The sequence below is a fragment of the Hyperolius riggenbachi genome, chromosome 9 (genome assembly GCF_040937935.1).
Source record: "Hyperolius riggenbachi isolate aHypRig1 chromosome 9, aHypRig1.pri, whole genome shotgun sequence".
NCBI lineage: Eukaryota > Metazoa > Chordata > Amphibia > Anura > Hyperoliidae > Hyperolius > Hyperolius riggenbachi.
This window is the reverse complement of record NC_090654.1, coordinates 60,354,415-60,376,600: the sequence shown is the minus strand read 5'-3', so window position 1 is coordinate 60,376,600 and position 22,186 is coordinate 60,354,415. Positions and strand designations below refer to the sequence as shown.

At 45.1% G+C, this 22,186-nt stretch overlaps 1 protein-coding gene across 1 annotated transcript; it reads left to right on the top strand.

Moving 5' to 3' along the window:
• The first annotated feature begins 6,167 nt into the window (after positions 1–6,167).
• On the top strand, positions 6,168–22,007 carry LOC137533434 (uncharacterized). Its single transcript, XM_068254825.1, has 5 exons — positions 6,168–6,210; positions 11,047–11,406; positions 13,841–14,200; positions 21,682–21,795; positions 21,877–22,007. Exons 1-5 carry the CDS (start codon positions 6,168–6,170, stop codon positions 22,005–22,007), a joined length of 1,008 nt encoding a protein of 335 aa, XP_068110926.1.
• Positions 22,008–22,186: the final 179 nt, after the last annotated feature.

Sequence of the window (22,186 nt, the reverse complement as noted above, 5' to 3'; positions counted from 1 at the left end):
GGTGATCTTGTTTAGACCTCGGTAGTCAATACAAGGTCTAAGACCACCATCTTTCTTTTGAACGAAGAAAAACCCCGCCCTGGCCGGTGACCGAGAAGGGCGGATGAACCCAGGTTCTCAGTAATGTACTCCCGCATTGCCAGTTTCTCCGGTCCAGAAAGATTATAGAGATGACCCCTAGGGGGCATACAACCAGATCTTAGGTCGATAGGGCAGTCGAAACTCCGATGTGGTGGGAGTTTATCAGCGGACCTAGGACAGAACACATCCGCAAATTCAGCGTATTGAGCTGGTACCCCTTTAACCTCTACCTTGGCAGTACAAATGGCAATCCTCCCCAAACAATGGGTGTGGCAAAAAGGTGACCAGCTGAGTAGCTGACCTGAGGCCCAATCTATCTGTGGGGAATGGAGCTGCAACCAGGGCATACCGAGAATTACGGTGGAGGTTGCCATGCGCAAAACAAGAAACTGTAAAGTCTCCTTATGTAGAACCCCTATCGTGCATGACAACCTTGGGGTCTGAGAGAGAGGTTGTCTACACTGTAGGGGAGAATCATCCACTGCTGTGACGACTATTTGTCGGTCTAAGGGCTGTAAGGGCACACCCAGTTCTTTCACAAACTCGTAATCTATAAAGTTGGCCACAGACCCAGAGTCCACGAAACCTTCAGTACAAACAGTAAAATTCCCCCAGGAAATGGAACACGGGAGGAGTAACCGATTATTCTGACTTAGAGGTAAGCTCTGTGCGTCTAGGGTATTACCTCTAACTACACCTAGACGGCAGCGTTTCCCGATGTCCTGGGGCAATTTTGAGCAATATGACCCTGCTCTGTGCAATATAAACAAAGATTTTCTGCCCTTCAGCGCTCTTTCTCGGCTCGAGTCAACCGAGAATGTCCGATTTGCATCGGCTCGTCAGTAGGAGGGGTAGGTGATGAGGACGCATAAGAGAGAGCTCTTACTGCATTTCTGCCTCTCGATTGGCGATGATAGCGCAATCTGCGGTCCGCACGTATCGCCAAGGAAATGGCGTCATCGACGGACTTGGGTTCTGGGTGTCCTAACATCAATTCAGAGACTGCGTCTGACAGGCCTGAGAGGAAGCAGTCTAATAAGGCGTAGGACCCCCACCTAGACGACACAGCCCACCTTCTGAATTCGGGCGCATAAACTTCAACCGAATCTCGACCCTGTTTGAGAGTTTTGAGCTTCCTCTCAGCAGTGATCGAAGCATCCGGATCATCATAAATTATAGCCATTGCTTTAAAGAACTCCTCAACTGACGTCAGTGCTGTATCCTCGGGCGAAAGACCATATGCCCAGGTTTGTGAGTCCCCGGACAATAAGGTCTTAATAAAGGTCACCCTTTGCTGCTCAGTACCTGACAAAGTTGGTCGTAGCTCAAAATAAGACAAAACCCGGTTGCGAAAGTTCTGGAAGTCGGATCTTTGCCCTGAAAACTTTTCGGGCACTGACATACGGAGATCTGTGACCGGAGGGGATTGCACAGTGGCCACAGTCGTCTGCAAGATCCGTACAGACCCAGCCAATTGGTCGATCTGAGTCTGTTGTGAATTAACCACCTCAATGAGGTTGTTAAGCGAGGTGGTTAGAGTCTCGATCTGACTGCGTAGCGCATCCATACTAGTGGTCTGCTGTTCTGTAATGATTGGTGTCAGCACGCAGAGAGAATCTGATTATTGGCGATCTGCAGTATCGCCAAGAATGCAGATATATACCCGATTATTGATGATCTGCAGAATCACCGATAATACAGATATATCACTAACCTCTGGACACCCAGCACAAGAAATACAATAAAGACAGTAATATATCACAGAAGTGTGGAAATATCCACCACACGGCAATTCCTCAGAGGTGTGGTTACCTCTGAATGGGAACCCCGTGAGTGAGACCAGGCAAAGTGAGGAATCTCGACCCCTTGCAGTAATCGTCTGCTTGGGACAGGCGTCTCGGAGAGGCAAGCCTCAGAGATAACCCTCCAGTGGGAGACGTTCCACTGAAGGGAGAAAGGTCACAGGCAAGGGTTCAGCAACAGAGATGGCGGCAGCGGTACAGGAGCGGAAGGCAGAAGAGTAATCGGTAATCAGGCAGAGGTCGGCAACAAGAATCAGATAGGCAGAGGTACAATAGCGTAGAGAGAGAGAGTAGTCAAGGATAGCCGAAGTCAAAACACAGATACAATATCAAAATACAATCCTAACTAAGGTGTGAAATCCTTAGTATCAACACCAGGGCACTGAGCTAAGGTCTGAGCGCTAACACAGAAGTGTATTCACGACAGCAGACAAAGAGCAACTGAGGGAAGGCTCCTTATATGCTGGGAGTGCATCTGCAGCGCCACCCAGCCGCCCAGCCAATCACCAGGGCTCCTGAGATCAGCTGACTGGAGAGTCAGCTGACCCTCCTGCGTAGGAGGTAAATATCCTGCCTCCTTGCGCGCGCGTGACCCTCTGCCTCTGTGCACCAAAGAGGCTAGGCCCAGGGTCTACAGGGCGTACAGAACACCGCCGGCTGCATCACCAGACCCGCCGCCATGTCACCAGCCGCGGCGGCGTTGTCCCCACCAACCCGTGCCAGCGGTTCCGCGTGTGAAGCGGAACTCGCTGGCAGGGAAGTGGAGACCGCCGCCATGTTGCCCCGCGCGGCGGCGTCTCCGTGGATCCTTACACTGAGCAGGTGCCTGTTTGCCGTGTCTCCCTTTAAGAGTGGCTTGACTGCTGGAATTTTACTCCCATTGCCTTAGCTGCTTGTGTGGGCTTTGAACTGATCATTCTGAACTCACAGCTGTTCACAAGGTCACAGCTCCGTGAGTAGAGACCTTGCCTGTGACTCATACACACAGGGGGGTGTGGAGGAGGCGTGCATCTTCTCCCTATCACAGCAGAGGCAGTGCATTCCTCTCTGTCTCGACAAGGCTTGACAAGGCTTGACAAAGAAAATAAGTTTACATATATTACAGAGACAGTGCAACTAGAAAAGGCTGCATTAAGCCAGAGCACATTAGAACAGGTATAGGAACTTATAGGATACAAGAAATAAGGCTGAAAATGTTGTTACAGAGTCTCTTTAAATATTTGAAATACCTGGGATACTTATATAATTCCCCTATATTTACCTTTGTTATTGTCACTATGTTCCTTATATGCACCATGGGGCTGTCATGAAAAGTAATTTTGTTTTTTTACACAATGACAATAAAGTTCTTGAATTTTGAATCTTGAAACTATTTCCGGAACCTGGGAGACCTGGATTGTCTGTGACAGAAGTCATACGGGGAAGAGGGGGGGATGCAGTATTACAGTAAAGCACAAGCAAAAAAAGAAAGAAGAAGAAGTGTAACACTCTGCCCTTATTATAGCTTGGAATCTGACAAGAGCTTGTTGAATTCCTTTGGGATAGTCCGCGCATAGCGATGGTGGATGGTGCGGGAAGCCTCTACAGAATCCTTAGTCTTCTCTCTTTAAGTATTTGACTTTTGACCATAGGTGTAACAACAATCACCCCTGCGACCCCTGCCATCGCAGGGGCCCCCGACGCTTTGGTGCCCCGACGCTTTGGTGCTCCTCCTTCCTTTCCTCAACTGCAAGTGCTGTCAATTAGCAGAGAAACCTCCCCATTCGCTCACAAAAAGGAGCGTGTTTAATTTTTTTCTGCTTCCAGACACTCCTTTGCAGCAGAACACTCTGTTGCAATTTGCCAACTCCTGATCAAATGAGGTTCAGGGGCCAAGAAAGCCCCATGCTATCATTTTTGCAGGAGTGGCCCTATTAAGTCTAGTTACGCCCCTGCTTTTGACACTTTAAAATTGCAAAAGATTAGCTTTGTTATTACAGTACAAAGAAATAAGTACACTCCATAATGAATACACAATACACAAGGGAAGCTGGACTTCAGAATCAATCTGTCTGTGTGTGTGAGAGATAGGAATAAGCTTCCAAATTCCGCTGACTTCTGAGTTTCCGATCGGAAATAAGCTTTCAGTGGCAGAAATCGGTGTGCTGAAATGCATTTGCGGAAATCAGAAATCCAGAGTACACCCGGAAACTTGGTAATTTTAAGTCAATCTGAAGATTTGAAAACATCAGGCCAATCAGCGAATGCAGAATTTTACCATGAAAATCAGATTACCACGTTAAACTTTATTATATACTATTTAGTATTAGGCCAATCAGAGAGTGCAGAAGTTTACAGCGGTTGCCAATAGGAAATGTAGTTTCCGCATAACAGCGTACGTTCGCAAACTAGCGGATTGCAATTTTTTTTTTATTTTTTACAAACTTTACTGACAAAAAAAAAATGTAACATAATGTGGAAATCAAAAGACCGACATTATCAACCATACGTAAATCAAAAGTCTGATTGAGCATGTTGACATATCAATAAATATTTATAAAAAATAAATAAACACACCTGTGGGTGATCTGACCCCACCAACAGAAAGCTCTGGGGGGGGGGGGGGGGGAGGGGGGGCAATCACTTGTGTGCTGAGTTGTATGGCCCTGCAGCCAGGCCTTAAAGCTGCAGTGGCCTATTTCTGTGAAAATGGCCTGGTCTTTTTGTGCAGTGCTGATCTGATCTGAAAATCAATCCTGTTCTTAACCACTTGAGGACCGCAGTGTTAAAGCCCCCTGGTTTAACACTGCGGTCCTCAAGTGGTTAAGAACAGGATTGATTTTCAGATCAGCACTGCACAAAATCGATCCTGTTCTCCATCAGTAGCAGATCGGACATACCGTAAATGATCAATGTGACCCATCCACCTGGCAGGAAACTGCATTATGTGTACCAGGCATTGGAAAATTGGGAGCTATGCAGAAATACACATGATTTACTTTGCTGATGCAAACATGGCAAGCGCTGATTACAGCAGGTAGATAAAATATAACAAAACTCTGTGGCAGAGAGCAAGAGGAAGCAGGGAGAAGATTGGATCCTGCCACTGTCTTTCATAGACTCTTCGGGGAAGCATGGGGGAAAGTAAAACCTGTTACTGCACCCCTCAGATGCTGCGCCCAGGGACAGATGTACCCCCCCCCCCCCATAGCTACTCCTCTGGATGGATGGCTAGTGGGGCCCATTTAGTGATTAAAATTGATGTTTGCATGGCGAGCTTTACACATTTTTTGCCTTGCAAAAATTAAGGCTAATTAGTGCATCAATTATAGGAACCAAATGTAAACATCACAAACAGAACTTGGAGGCTTTTGAGCAGAGCAGAAGAAAAGTTACCAACAGATGTACTTGGCTAGTTTGCTGCCATGCCTTAATCCTTACTTGCTAGCAAGCTGCTCCTGTGTAGACAGATCACAGATAAATCATTCCAACCCCCAGCCTGTATCTCACGACTCTACAAGCAAGGGGAGGGAGAAGAGGCAAGAGGGAGAGAAACACTGGGTGTGTAATTCCTTATCTTAGTAGCCAGGGCCGGCCCTAGACTTTTTGCCGCCTGAGGCAAAAAAAGATGGAGAGTCAACTGCCCAGTTGAAGCCGCAGTCGGCGGCGAATCGCGAAGGCTCGTCCAGGCACACTGCGCTTCCAGTGTACACTCCTCTTTGGTAAGCCCTCTTCACGGTTGATAAACACCCCTCTTGGATTCAGCTGGCGCCGTCCAGCCCTTCATCTTATGCACTTTACTTGACTTTTTCACTATCACGCATATATGCACTATGTCACTTTTCTCCTTTCACTCTGTTCAGCAATACTATTTTCCCATGCTTGCGGGGATCTTTCATTTAGTATCTACATGCACTAGCAACCTTATTGCAGCCTTTGAGGGGTGGTATTTATTTATTCATAATTTATACACTGTGTTAGAAGCGGTTCTTCATTGCACATATATTAGAATATATTATATATAGATTGGTGTTACCTGGATGGACATTTTAATTGATTTTAAATACGTGGAATCTCTTGTATATTATAAATAAAGCTTTGTTAATTTGCTATGTGTGGTGCGGTTCTATGGGGACAGTCTTTTTCATATTGTTGTTGCTAGTACATCTGTGGTCTTGTCACTATTGAGGAGAACATTCTCTTTCTCTAAGCAGACCAGTCATTTCTGTTGTGGGATTTCTGTTCCTCCATACTGATCATTTCCTGAGCAGAGCACACCACAGTGTAGGCAGTGCCAACAGAACGATGGCCAAAGCGACAATGCTGCTGATACTGTGGATGATGCCAGGTGAGACATGGGGGTTGATTCACTAAACCGTGCTAACTCATAGTCATAGCATGGCCTAGCTAGCGTTTTGCACATGTTATAACTCGCATAACGGTTTTTGCATGCAAATGCAAATTTTTGCGTGCAAACGTGAATTTTTGCGCTTGAAAATTCGCATTTGCGCACGGAAATTCAGGATTGCATGCAAAAAACTTTGAGCGTTATAACGTGCACAAAACGCTAGCGCGTCCGTGCTATAAGTTAGCACGGTTTAGTGAATTAACCCCTAGGGGCTGTATACAGTACATAGGAGACTCTGCACTACACAGGAGGGTCTATGTTGTATATGGTGTGGGGATATCTATATATATAAAATCGTATGTATGTATGTATGTATGTGTGTGTGTGTGTGTGTGTGTGTGTGTGTATGTGCCGCGATCACGCGAAAACGGCTTGACCGATTTGAACGAAACTTGGTACACAGATCCCTTACTACCTGGGATGATATGTTCTGGGGGTCTCGCGGCCCCCCTGCACACGTGGGCGGAACTACAAACAGCAAATCCGATTTCACCCATTCAAGTCAATGGAAAAAATGTAAAAGGCTGCCATTCTCACAGTAACCAAGCCAGAGTCCCCACACATGGCACAGTTGGTCACTTGGTGACCGAGGTTACAAATCCAGGAAAAGTTGGCGGAGCATAAAACTGCCAATCAAATTTCAGCCATTCATTTAAATGGGAAAATGTAAACTGCAGCCATTCTTAGACTGTTAATCGCAGGGTTCTCAAACTTGGTACACTTGGTCACTGGGTGAATATGATTACGATTCAAGAAAATGGGTGGAGCCTACAACAGCCAATCAAAATTCACCTATTGATTTTCAAGGGGAATATTTAAACTGCTGCTATTCTTACACTTTTAATGGCAGCGGCTTCAAACCTGCTACAGTCGGTCATTGGGTGACTGGGGTCCAAATTCACTAAAGGGGTGGGGCCTCATACAGCCAATCAGATTTCCTTGGTGAATAAACTGCTTCCATTCACATATTTTTTATGCCAGGAACCTGAAAGCTTACAAACTTGGTCATTGAGTGACTGTGTGTGTCAAGGTTACAAAAAGTGGGCGGAGCCAAAAAAAACTTTTATTGGGAAAATATAAACTGCAGCCATTTTTACACCGTTAATGGCAGGGTTCTCAAACTTTGCACAGTTGGTCACTGGGTGACTGAGATTAAGATTTTGGAAGGTGGGTGGAGCCTACAACAGCCAATAAAAATTCACCTTTTGATTTTCAAAGGGAATATTTCATCTGTTACCATTCTCTTATACTGTGAAAAGCAGATTCCTCAAACCTTGTACAGTTGGTCGCTGGGTGACTGGGGTCCAAATTCGGAAAGGGGGCGGAGCCACAAACAGCCATATTTGTTTATTTTTCAATGGGAATATACAAAGTATTGATACCAAGGACCCCAAAGCCGATAAACTTGATAACTGAGTGACTGTATGTCAAGGTTAGAAAAAGTGGGCGGTGCCAACAACTTAATTTTTTACATGGCAGGGTTCCCAAACTTTACACAATTGGCCACTGGGTGACTGGGATGAATATTCAGAAATGTGGGTGGAGCCTACAACAGCCAATCAAAATGTACCTATTGGTTTTCAAGGGGAATATTCCCATTGCTACCATTCTCACACTGTTAGTGGCAGAGGCCTCAAACCTGATACAGTCAGTCATTGAGTGACTAGGGTCCAAATTCACTAAAGGGGTGGAGCCACAAACAGCCAATCAGATTTGTTAGATTGATTTCAGCCATTCTGTTATTGGCAGGGTTCTCAAACGTGACACAGTTGGCCACTGGGTGACTGGGACTAATATTCAGAAAAGTGGGTGGAGCCTACTGCAGCCAATCAAAATTCACCTTTTGATTTTCAAGGGGAATATTTACATTGCTGCCATTCATGCACTCTTAATGGCAGAGGCCTAAAATCTGCTACAGTCAGTCACTGGGAGACTGGGGTTTAAATTCTGAAGGGATCAGGCCAAAAACAGCCAATTAGATTTGTTTAATTTCAATGGTAAAATGCAAAAAAGTTCAAATTCAGTAAAGGTGCGGAGCCAAAAACAGCCAGATTTCTTTGCTGGATAAACTGCTTCCATTAGCACAATTTTGATGCCACGAACCCAAAAGCTCACAAACTTGGTCATTGAGTAGTGACTGTGTGTCCAGGTTACAAAAAGTGGGTGGAGTTAAAAACAGATTTTTCTGGGAAATTGTAAACTGCAGCCCTTCTTCACTGTTAATGGCAGGGTTCTTAAACTTAGCATAGCTGGTTACTGGGTGACTGGGATTAATATTCAGAAAGGTGGGAGGAGCCTAAAAATGGCAATCCAAAATCACATGTCACTTTTCAAGGAGAATATTAAAATTGCTGCCATTCTTGCACTTATGGCACAAGCCTCAAACCTGGTACAGTTGGTCATTGGGTCACTGGGGTTCAAATTCAGAAAAGGGGACAGAGCCACAAACGGTGAATCAGATTTGTTTCATTTCATGGGAAAATACAAATTATTGATGCCAAGGACCCCAGAGCTCACAAACTTGGTCATTGAGTAGTGACTTTGTGTCCAGGTTACAAAAAGTGGGCGGAGCCAAAAACAAATTTCACTGGGAAAGTGTAAACTGCAGCCCTTCTTACACTGTTTATGGCAGGGTTCACAAACTTTGCCCAGATGGTCACTGAGTGACTGAGATTAATATTCAGGGAAGTGGGTGGAGCCTATAATAGCCAATCAAAATTCGCCTGTTGATTTTCAAGTGGAATATTTAAATTGCTGCCATTTTTACACTGTTAATAGCAGATGCCTGAAACCTGCTACAGTTGGTCATTGGGTGACTGGGGTTCAAATGATGGAGAGGGGCGGAGCCACAAACGGCCTATCTGATTTCTTTAATTTCTATGGGAATATACAAATGATTGATGCCAAGGACCCCAAATCTCACAAACTTAGTCATTGAGTGTTTGTGCATTAGGGTTAGAAAGTGGGCGGAGCCCACACCAGTCAAATACATACCCGGGCAACGCTGGGTCATCAGTGGGTGGAGACAAATACATATTTCACTGGGAAAATGTAAACTGCAGCCATTCTTACATTGTTAATGGCAGGGTTTTTAAACTTTGCACAGTTGGTCACTGGGTGACTGGGATTAATATTCAGAAAAGTGGGTGGAGCCTACAAAATTAGGCTCCACCTATTGCTTTTCAAGGGGAATATTTAATTGCTACCATTCTTGAACTGTTAATGGCACAGGCCTCAAACCTGGTACAGTTGGTTATTGGGTGACTGGGGGTTCAAATTCAGAAAAGGGGGTGGAGCCACACACAGCCAATCTGATTTTTTCATTTCAATGCAAATTATTGATGACAAAGACAGCAAAGCTCACAAACTTGGTCATTAACTAATTGTGTGTTAGGGCTAGAAAAAGTATGCAGAGCCAACACCAGCCAAATACATACCCGGGCAACGCCGGGCAATCAGCTAGTGTACTATATATAATGTTGGTGGTGTGGGGAGGGGTTGGCTGTACTGAACTGAATATGATGGTGGTGGAGGTTTTGTTCTGTGCATGCCAGGGCGTAGCTTGGGGTGGGCGGGGTAGGACACGTGCCCCCGGGCGCTGGGTCCCTAGGGGCGCCCTGCCGTGACCTGTGTTTTTTTTTTTTTATGTATTTACTTATCCCCCCCCAGCGGGAGCACAGAGAAGAGGGAGAGCTGTGGACACAGGGAAGGGGGGGGGGAGGGAGTCTCCCCCCCCCCTTTCCTCATCTTAGGGCTCACCCTCTCTCTCACTCCCCCTGCAGATATGAGCGGCGGGCGGCAGAACACTTACTACATTTGCGCGGAGAAGACAGATCTGTGCTCCATTAATCTGGTCTAGTGTAGACCAGATCAGCGGAGCACAGATATGTCTTCTCCGCGCGAATGGAGTAAGTGTTCTGCTGCCCGCCGCTCATATTTGCAGGGGGAGTGAGAGAGAGGGTGAGCCCTAAGGTGAGGGAAGGGGCGGGAGACTTCCCCATTGCTGTGTCCACAGTTCTTCCTCTTCTCTGCGCTCCCGCTGGGGAGGGCACCTGGCTACATATTCTGGGGACACATATACCCCTGGCTACTTATACAGGGGACATATATACACCTGGCTACTTATACAGGGGACATATACTCTTGGCTGCATATACTGGGCACATATAACCCTGGCTACTTATACTGGGGACATGTATACACCTGGCTACTTATACTGGGGACATATACCCCTGGCTACTTATACTGGGGACATATATACACCTGGCTACTTATACTGGGGACATATATACACCTGACTACTTATACTGGGGACATATACCCCTGACTACGTATACTGGGCACATATACCCCTGGCTACTTATACTGGGGACATATATAAACCTGGCTACTTATACTGGGGACGTATTCTACTGGCTACATATACTGGGCACATATACCCCTGGCTACTTATACTGGGGATATATATACACCTGGCTACTTATACTGGGCACATATTCCCCTGGCTACTTATACTCACTGCATGGTGGGGGTTATTTATTGCACAGAGCAAAAAATCTTACGTGATGAGTGACTCTATACAGGGTGGATGGTCTACATTGTACATTGTGAAGGGCCTGCATTGAACTTGACCAGGTTTACATGGTTTACATGGTGACTTATCAGTAGATAATAATGAAGTTATGGGTGGACCATAGTCTTACTCAGTATTTTGATGTAGCTTTATGTAGAACCCGTGTCACTGATATAGAGGTGATTATTTCCTTTCTTTCTCAGGATTTCTATCGCAGACAATCCAGGTCTCCCAGGTTCCGGTAATATACGGTACAAAGGGCGGCTCCATCACCTTACCGTGTAACTACAGCCTCGGCGGAAGGGAGAAAGTTACAGATGGAACCTACAGGTGGTACAAAAACGGAGCAAAGATTGGACCAGAGGTGTCTAATAATATTCCTGACTATACTGGAAGGATCTCCAGAGCAGATGTAAATCAGTTCATTGAAGGACGATCAGCCGCCATTACCCTGCACATTGTGGGTCCAGTAGACACAGGGCTGTATTACTGTGAGGTGAGCTTCCACACTGGAGGACAAGTAACTGGATATGGAAATGGGACATTCCTCAATGTAACAGCAGGTGAGAGGAGATTGTACAGCATGTATTTTTCCAAGGACCAGTAGCTTCAAATGTTCTTGCTCTACAAGGTCCTACCACTGATGTTATTACGCTCATCTACCTACACTATTATATGTGGTGTGTCCTTCTAAAAAGTGCAGAGCAGATCAGGACAAAGAAAAAACAGTAGTTATCACCAGGAGGTGGAAGAGGAGGATAAGGGAGAATTTTGGGGGATGCTGTGTTCCCCTTAACATACATAGCAATTGTGGTGATAATAGCATGTATGGGGTCTTTGCTATTAATCGCTAAAGTCGGCACAAAAATTATGAGAAACGAGAAATTAAATAAATTACGATTTTTCCAGAAATATTGCATTACTATTTTACATCCTAATTGTGATTTACCTTGCTAAATTACAATTATACCAATTTTGTGCTCATCATTACTACCCCTACCAGGGCTGGCGATTCCATAGAGGCAAAGTGGGGATTTGCCCTAGGGCTCCAGAGCCTGTAAGGCCCCCCAAGGTGTCTTCCCCCCATCCTATCCAGCTATGGTGACCCTATTCATGCCTGCAGGGAATGATGAAGAAGAAAAGTCCAGAGCATAGAGCACGGTGCTGCCTCCTGTGTTCAGTCTGGATTAGATAAGATTGCTACATTATCTCAGGCTGACATGGAGAGTTTTTACAGATCCTATCTTGTTCACTCTACATTGCTGGAGCCTGGAAACAGTTAACTGTATGTTACTGAGCGGGAGGGGCACTCGAGGGGTACAGTGAATCCCGGGGGGGGGGGGGGGCAGTGCCCCAGTGTAATGCCGCCCATGAGTCCATTCTCCAGAGCAGTTATTGTTCTAGCCACACTCGTTGTATATGGAAAATGACATCCAGGCTTTGGGGGTCACAAGGGGAGATGGTTAATAAGTGTGAATATTATGGGGACCTCATAGTTTTGCTGGTGAGCTTCATGATTTGTACTTACATCTGTGGTCTTGTTACTATTGAGGAGAACATTCTCTTTTTCTAAGCAGACCAGTCATTTCTGTTGTGGGATTTCTGTTCCTCCATAGTGATCATTTCCTGAGCAGAGCACACCACATTGTAGGCAGTGCCAACACAACGATGGCCAAAGCGACAATGCTGCTGATACTTTGGATGATGCCAGGTGAGACATGGGGGTTGATTCACTAAACCGTGCTAACTCATAGCATGGCCTATGCACGATTGCATGCAAAAAACTTTGAGCGTTATAACGTGCACAAAACGCTAGCGCGTCCATGCTATGAGTTAGCACGGTTTAGTGAATCAACCCCTAGGGCTGTATACAGTACATAGGAGGCTCTGCACTACACAGCAGGGTCTATGTTGTATATGGTGTGGGGATATGTACTATATATAATGTTGGTGGTGTGGGGAGGGGTTGGCTGTACTTAATATGATGGTGGTAGAGGCTTTGTTCTGTGCATGGTGGGGGTAATTTATTGCACAGAACAAAACATCTTATGTATACATATTACATCTTTGTCACTGTATAAAGTGTGGAGATCCATTCTGTATGTAAATAATGATAATGCCAACATTTGAATAGTGCTTTTCTCCTGTCTGACTCAAAGTGCTTGAGACGTGCAATCACCAGGGGCAGCAAGCTCAATAGGCCACCCTAAAGTGTTAGGGAGTCTTGTCCAATGACATCTTACTGAATAGGTGCTGGTTTACTGAAAAGGAGCAGCCAAGGCTCAAACCCCTGGTGTTGTATGTCAGAGGCGGTGCCCATAGCCAGTACACTATCCAGCCACTATATGGTAAGGGTGGGATGTCTGTACTGCACGCAGGAGAGGTCTGTATGCTGTATCTGGTGAAGAGTCTGCACTAAATATGATGCAGAAGCATAGTCTGTACTTTACACCGTGAAGGCTGAGTCTCTACTGCACATGGTGAACTTGTGTATGTGTGTGGGGCTGTACTGTAAAAGATATAACAGTACATTCTATACTGTATATAGTAAGGGGTTTGTACATGTTGTATAGACTGCACTTTACATAGTGTCGGCTGGGCTCTGTAATGTACGTGGTGGAGATGTGTGGTCTCAACTCTACATGGTGGAGGTGTATGCTATTGTTGAGCTGCACTGTACATGGTGGGATTATTATGTTGTGTGTAATAGAGATGGCTGATCTGTATGGAACATGGTAGGGTTCTGTGCTATACGTGATGAGTGACTCTATACAGGGTGGATGGTCTACATTGTACATTGTGAAGGGCCTGCATTGAATTTTACCAGGTTTACATGGAGCCCAGCGTGATCTTGCATATAGGATATCTGGTGACTTATCAATTCAGTAGATAATAATAAAGTTATGGGTGGACCATAGTCTTCCTCAGGATTTTGATGTAGCTTTATGTAGAACCTATGTCACTGATATAGACGTGAATTTTTCCTTTCTTTCTCAGGATTTCTATCACAGACAATCCAGGTCTCCCAGGTTCCGGTAATATACGGTACAAAGGGCGGCTCCGTCACCTTACCGTGTAACTACAGCCTTGGCGGAAGGGAGAATGTTACAGCTGGAACCTACAGGTGGTACAAAAATGTAGCAAAGATTGGACCAGAGGTGTCTAATAATAATCCTGACTATACTGGAAGGATCTCCAGAGCAGATGTAAATCAGTTCATTGAAGGACGATCAGCCACCATTACCCAGCACATTGTGGGTCCAGTAGACACAGGGCTGTATTACTGTGAGGTGAGCTTCCAGACTGGAGGACAAGTATCTGGATACGGAAATGGGACATTCCTCAATGTCACAGCAGGTGAGAGGTGATTGTACAGCATGTATTTTTCCAAGGACCAGTAGCTTCAAATGTTCTTGCTCTACAAGGTCCTACCACTGATGTTATTACGCTCATCTATCTACACTATTATATGTGGAGTGTCCTTCTAAAAAGTGCAGAGCAGATCAGGACAAAGAAAGAACAGTAGTTATCACCAGGAGGTGGAAGAGGAGGATAAGGGAGAATTTTGGGGGATGCTGTGTTCCCCTTAACATACATAGCAATTGTGGTGATAATAGCATATATGGGGTCTTTGCTATTAATCGCTAAAGTCGGCACACAAATTATGAAAAATTGCAATATTATGACTCCCGTTTATGGTTACAAATGAAATAAATTATGATTTTTCCAGAAATATTGCATTACTATTTTACATCCTAATTGTGATTTACCTTGCTAAATTATAATTATACCAATTTTGTGCTCATCATTACTACCCCTACCAGGGCTGGCGATTTCATAGAGGCAAAGTGGGAATTTGCCCTAGGGCTCCAGAGCCTGTAGGGCCCCCAAGGTGTCTTCCCCCCATCCTATCCAGCTATGGTGACCCTATTTATGCCTGCAGGGAATGATGAAGAAGAAAAGTCTAAAGCATAGAGCACGGTGCTGCCTCCTGTGTTCAGTCTGGATTAGATAAGATTGCTGTGCGTATACTCTGCATTTGTAGGGTAAAAGAGAAGGAAAATAATGGGGACCCTACCATTGCTTTTGGGGACATATGATGGACACCTAATAATATTATGTGACTTAGGGGCGGGTGGGATGGGGCCTGGCAGCCAGCTCGGGGTTCCAGGGTGGTGAATTTGCTGTGGTGTGGGGCTGTTCTAGGCCCCCCCCCCATGTGGGGCTGTGCTAGGGGGTCCCCCATGTTACTTTTGCACCAGGGCCACATTGTAGCTAAAACTTGCCCAGACCCTTACTGAACTGTTTAGAGTCTTACAGCTTTTGTTTTTGTCATATTAGCTCTTCCTCCAGAACTGGTACTGAGGTCATGCAGACTATATTCAAGCTGCTCACTGGACCCTTTACAGAAGAAACTGATCTCTACACTGTACTTAAAGGGACTCCAAGCTCATCTAAAAAAATAAAAGTTGTACTCACCCGGGGCTTTTTCCAGCCCAGTGGTGGTCGGGAGGTCCCACGACGGCGTCCTAGCTCCTCTCCTACTCCCCGCTCCGGAATGGCTGACACAGGCCGCAGCCCGGGCGACACTCGGCTGAGTGTCGGGCTGCTCCTTCCGCGTATGACGCGGCTGACGTCACACGCCGGCCGCCTCGCGTCATCACGGCGGCCGGCGTGGCAGTACCGCGCACGCGCGCTTTAATCGCGCATGCGCGGTACTTTCACGCCGGCCGCCGTGATGACGCGAGGCGGCCGGCATGTGACGTCAGCCGCATCATACGCGGAAGGAGCAGCCCGACACTCAGCCGAGTGTCGCCCGGGCTGCGGCCTGTCAGCCATTCCGGAGCGGGGAGTAGGAGAGGAGCCAGGACGCCGTCGTGGGACCTCCCGACCAGCACTGGGCTGGAAAAAGCCTCGGGTGAGTACAACTTTTATTTTTTAGATGAGCTCGGAGTCCCTTTAACCCTAAATCACCCCCCAGTAACAAAGACAAGCTTCCTTATATGCTCCAATGGGAATATGATATTGTGCTGACGGAAGAAGACTGGGAGCTTAGAAACATTGACTACAGGGAGCCTTCATAGAACAGCCATAGAACTTTCCTTTCGCCTGCTACACTCTTCCTACCTCACCCCCCATAGGCTGCACCTCATGCTGCGTTATAACTCCCCCTTATGCTTTAGAGAATGCAGAGCTACTGGCAACCTTGTGCACACTTGGTAGTATTGCCATAAAATCACTGTTCTAAGGGATAAAGCGGTAAATATGATTTCTGAGGTCCTGCAGTGGTCTTAATAAATCTTCTTGCTAGGTTACAAACCATCTGGCACTAAACACCCAGCACATAGGCTTCTCCAGAACATTGCCAATGCCACCAAATTTCATGTTGCAGCAAACTGGAAGTCAGCTCATGTAATTTTAAGCTATCTTTGCAAAAATAGACCCTACTTGGCACTCAGAAAAAATGCTGGCCAAAATCGATGATAAGGGTCCTCAGTACCAAACCTTGGATCGCTGTTTGACTTACAAGGGTCAACATGTCAACGTGTAATGGCTTTCCTCTTAGGGTCAAAGTCTTTAAACTCCTTAGATCATCTTATTTCTTTTTTTTGTTATTAAAGAGCTTTATTTAACAGATTATCAAATACAGGAATGCTTGAAATAGCAAGACAAATAACCATCAGGTGCAGTTGACACCTGCGTACATAAAAGGTTAGTTTGCTAAAATAAATATGTTACTAACATATGCGAGAGATAGTCTGAGAGCATAGTCCAGAGGGCTGGACCATTCAACCTGGGAAATGGGGCACTGGGGTACCTCCGGCTGAGATCCCAGGGATCAGTCCATATCTTAAGTTTCTGTGGTGACATCATAGTGCTCTCTTTAATATACATAGAAACTAAGAGAGAAGTTTTAGAGGAAATAGGAAAAAGAAAGAAAAAAGAAAAAAAGAAAGAATTTAAAGGAAAGAAACAACCAGATATAGGAAAATACAAGAGTCCTGAGTAACAAAATTCTGAGTGTTACCTAGTAAGCTATGCCTACTAATGTCCAGGGGAACCTAAAGTTGCCTGTATGCCTTCCATATATCCCAGATAAGGTCAAATCTCGGAATATTTTCAATACTGTAGTAATACACTCGGTCCATCAACATCATAAGATCCAGACGCTGTATAACCAGTGCTAGTTCTAGGTCAGAGGATTTCCATTTGAAGGCAATTGACCAGTGAGCGGCCAACAGCATATATCTATATAGAGGTCTGAGTCTGCCTGGAACATCGTCATTGGATATGTACAAGAGAGCTTGGGGAGTAGCCAGGGAAACCGGGAAGCCAAACACCTCCCGTATCAAAGTTTTCCATGAATCCCAAAAACGCTGTGCAATGGGGCATTCCCAAAAAACATGCAACAGTGTTCCTTCCATGTTGCAACCTCGAAAACAGGTCGAGGGAGCTGAAGGGTAGATTTTATGAATTTTAGTTGAGGTATAATACCACCGACACATGAGCTTGATTGCAGTATCTTTTACCATGTTTGATTTAACTACCCCAGAGACAGCGATCCAAATAAGTGACCAATCAGTGTGGTCTAGCTGGATTCCCAGATCCTGCTCCCAGGCTCTCATGTATGGTAGTTTCTCTTTATCCTCACGACCCAGCAGCAACGCATACAATAGAGAGATTAAGCCCTTGCGTCGGGAAAAGTCGAAATATAGTGTTTCGAACATTGTGGGGTCCTACACTGGAAATGAGGGGAAAATAGATGAGAAATAGTGTTTGATTTGACAGAATCTGAAAGCCTCCTCTAGGGGGGCCTCTTGTCCGAATCGAAGCATATTAAATGTGACTGAGACATCCCTGATCCAAAATTTGTTGGCCGTAAAAAGGCCCTTATCTCTCCACCAAGAAAACAGCTGTGGGCTCCGAAAGATGAGGATTACCAAAAATAGAAATCCTGGAGGAGGGAAAGGTCATGAGTTTGTACTGGGTGGCCACTGAAATCCACATTTTGGCTAATGATGACACAATCCTGTTCTTGCCATTAAGAACTGTGATATCTCTTTTAGATATGACTGTAACCAATGAGGTTAAGTGATAGGGAAAAATTGAGGTAGACTCAAGTCGATACCAGGCCGGAGGGCTAGAAGCTATGCCCCAATCTAAAATTTGATTGAGTTTAGAAGCTAAATAATAATGCCATAAGCTTGGTAATCCAATGCCACCTTGCAGGGGGGGTCTGTACAGGACTTGTGCTCGGATTCTGGCTGGTTTGTTATCCCAAATAAATTTATTAATTTGAGATTGTAGTTTAGATAAGGATTTTTTAGCTAAGGTTATTGGAAGCATACGGAACAGGTATAATAATTTAGGTAGAATAATCATTTTGCACGCCACGCAACGTCCAAGCCATGAAACCCGGTATGAGGACCAGGATTTCAAAAGTTGAGTAATGGTATTAGTCACATATGTGAAGTTGGCGCCATACATATCCCCATAGCAAGGTGTGAGGTAGATTCCTAAGTATTTAAACTTGGATTTACTCCATTTAAAACCATAATTTAAGTCTAACCAATTTATCGTTTGAGGGTATAAGTTAAATGGAAGGGCCGTGGACTTGGTCGGATTAACCTTTAAACCTGAGAAGTTGGCAAAGAGATCTAACAGCTGAAACAAATTAGGTAAAGATGTCAGAATTCTGGTCAAGAACAGGAGGGCATCATCAGCATATAGAGTCAATTTCACATTGTCTGTACCATACCCGTGTATATCAGGGTGTCGTCTAATCGCTACCGCTAGTGGCTCTAGCGCAAGCGCAAATAGTAGTGGGGAGAGAGGGCATCCCTGATGGGTGCCCCGTTGGAGACGAATAGGAGCAGAGGAGGCTCCAGGGATGCGTATGACGGTGGACGGGGAATCATACAAAGCTAAAACAGCAGTGATTATAGGGCCAGAAAGCCCGAAGCCCTCTAAAGCAGTGGTTAGATATTGCCATCCCACCGAGTCAAATGACTTACTGATATCAAGACCTAGCATTAAAAATCTGGATTTCTTAAGTTCAGCATCTTGAAGAATATTAGCTGCCAGCCTAACATTATCAGAGCCTTGTCTGCCAGGGATAAACCCTGTTTGAGTCGGATCTACAAGGTCACCCACCATAGTGCCCAGTCTGAGAGCCAAAATTTTTGCAAATAGTTTAATATCGTTATTAAGAATAGAGATAGGTCGATAGCCTGCAGGAGAGGAGTGGTCAGCATCTGGTTTAGGAATCAGGGTCATGTTGGCCATGAGCATTTCTGCTGGGAGTTTATCGCCTTTGAGTATGGCATTGAACGTAGAAGTTAGAGGAAGCGATAAAATATTGGCAAACTTCTTATAATACAAGGGAGAGAACCCATCTGGACCCGGAGTGGTGGAGGATTTAAGAGATTTAATGGCGTCCAAAACTTCTGTTGTTGTAATCGGGGCATTAAGGGAACTTAATTGCTCTGCTGTCAAGGTGGGTAAATGGAGAGTGTTTAACCATGATTTAAGTTCAGCGTCATTGGATAAGATTTCAGTGCCCAGAAGGTTTTGATAATAATCTACGAAAATTTTTAGAACTTTTGAGGGTAGAACTTCCTCTATGCCTCTAGAACTTTTCAACCGGTAAACGTGGGGGGGTTTATAATATTGATTAAGTTTACGAGCAAATTGAGTAGAAGGATTATTACCTCTCAGTAGGAATTTAGCCTTTGAGAACTTCAATGCCTTAGCATGAGAGCTATCTAATAGAGAATTTAATTCAGTCCGTTTTAGATTTATCTCATGGAGAACTTCACTGGTTATAGATCTAAAGTTACGTTTATAGAGCAAGTCTAGTTCTGATGACAGAGTAAGAATCTTTTGTGATCTAAGCCGTTTTGCCCGAGCTGCCTTAGCAATTAGAACGCCTCTTAAAACCGGTTTGTGGGCTACCCACCTAAGGATCGGTGAGGTGTTGTCGTCGTTATTAAAGAAAAAATATTCCTCCAACTCACCCAACACGGCCAATCTATCCGATTCCTCTGCCAATAGAGAATCATTAAGTCTCCAGTTGCAAGGGTTGAAGGGGAGTCCGAAACCTATCAACGAGGATCGAACCATATGATGATCAGACCAGCTACATGTGATAATGTCCGAGGAGGAGGATTTGGAGGCGAGTATTGGAGATAAGTAAATATAATCTAGATCATCTTATTTCTTTATCTCCTCATTGCTCTGGATATTGAAATGTAATATAATTCCAACTATCTATACTGTTTGTGATTGTACAGCTATAAGTACATAGTTTTGTTATCATGCTCATCATGTCACTATGATGTCTGACTGGCCTCAATATACGCACCCCATTCGATGCAAAAAAAGATAGATATCAGGTGCCGTGGATGTATGGGCACCCCCTTAGGGCACCTATGGCGGTGTCCTATGGCGGCATGCAAATTATGAAGTGTACGCCGGGACCACCTGCTAAGCAAACTGCATCTACAAACAGTCTCACCTGTTATTTTTGCGGGCGCCTTCAGGGCCCAGAATTTCCCTCTATAGCCGTAATTTGTATAGGTACTCAAAACTCCAGGGCACCTCCCAGTAGCGTCACTAGGGGGGTGCGGTAGGTGCGGACCGCACCAGGTGTCACCAGCATAGGGGGTGACGCCAAGCTCCAGGCTAACCAAGAGTGGAGTAGGCTATGTAAATACAGATCAGGCTAGTGCCTGATTTACTTCACCCTACTGCTCTTCTCCCATCTGGATTCTCCATGCTGAGTTGATAACAGAGTTCAGAGGCCACCAGGGCAATATGGGGTTCACCTTAACATCTCCCTATTTCCCCCTTAGTAAAGGTTTCCCATTCAAACACCCACCCCAATATCAAGTTTGTACAGCATGGTATCCCTCCCTCATAACCCAACAGCAAACATTGCCAGACACCCCCCCCCCTCCCCAAGCATAACATTCATTAAACCCTTCCACCACCTCCTTTATAGTTCGACAATCCCTAACTCATGTCTCCCCCTGTAGCAAATGGGTCAAAAATAACTCCTTCCCAACCCCATTCTCAACAAATAACAGTAACCAGTAATGTTACTACAAAAAAAAAAAATATTCTTGGCCTATTGAGGTTGGAGTTTCATGGGGTAAGAGAGGGGTGACGTCACAAGTTTCTGCACCGGGTGACACCAACCCTAGTGATGCCTCTGGCACCTCCAGCACTCAAATTTCCTGCTTCCCCACAGAGACCATAAATTTGCAGCATCAAAAAACAGAATGACTATTGGTTTACCATGTCACAAACTCCAGTCCCTGCCACACCTTTCACAAAAACACCCTGCACATACATTTTTATTTTATTTATTTATTGTATTTATAAAGCGCCAACATATTACGCAGCACTGCCAAATAAATCTGAGCACTTATTTGAAGTGCATTTTACCATTCAAATAGAATTATTTTTATAGTTAATTAACCAGTTGCATATTATTAGTGCTGACTGTGGCACAAGCAGATTTGAAGCCTTGATAGCATAACTTTAATTTTGACACATACTGGTAATATTTAACTTGACTTGACACTGCCTACATTAATCGGGAGGGGTGGGGAGTTGACAAAATAAACACTCCTATCTGTTGTTTCCGGATTTTTGTTTTGTTTTGCGATCATAGATGACCATAGCATGTCGCTAGCTCTCTTTCTGGCTTCTTTGACGAACACAAAGATGTCTAGTGTCTAGGTGTCTAGGTTTCTTGTTCTGGACTGTCTGAGTTTTCACTGATCTTACTTTTTGTATGGACATTTTCACTTCTTTCCTTCTTATTTTTGCAGGCACAGAAGAAATGGGACATACCAATAACCAAACATATTTCTATGTCAAAGTGGCAGGCGGGATCCTCTTTGTAGTCTTTCTGGGAGTTCTATATGGGCAAGTTGATAAACAAGGTGGGTATTCTCAGTGTTTGCTGTACCTTCTCCTCTGAGAACCTGACTCTGGATGTAGGAGCTGACATATTTCCATGTTAGAATTGACGCATGAGAAGAAGTCCCTGTTGTGGGAGCAGAGGCATAGCTATGGGGGACAAGAGGTGACTTTTGTCCCAGGGCACAGCAATGCGAGAGCACTCAGCATGGCCGTCACACCCCCACATGCATAAAAAGCGGCTCACTGGCCGCCCGAAGTGCCCCCGCTCCTCTCCCTCCGTCCCTCTGCCAAGTAGTGTGGAAATGTTAACAACAGAAGACTCACCAGCTCCAACAATGATGTCATCTCTCCTCTGCAGCGAACCCAGCCTTGTCTCCTTGGTAACAGTGACATCATGTGACAAGAGAATTG

What these genes read in the sequence shown, in the direction of transcription:
- LOC137533434 (XM_068254825.1), top strand. Translation starts at nt 6,168, where the DNA reads ATGGCCAAAGCGACAATGCTGCTGATACTGTGGATGATGCCAG. An exon ending in GATACTGTGGATGATGCCAG is followed by an intron (nt 6,211 to 11,046) that starts GTGAGACATGGG and finishes TTTCTTTCTCAG; the next exon opens with GATTTCTATCGCAGACAATC. An exon ending in TGGGCAAGTTGATAAACAAG is followed by an intron (nt 21,796 to 21,876) that starts GTGGGTATTCTC and finishes TTTCCATGTTAG; the next exon opens with AATTGACGCATGAGAAGAAG.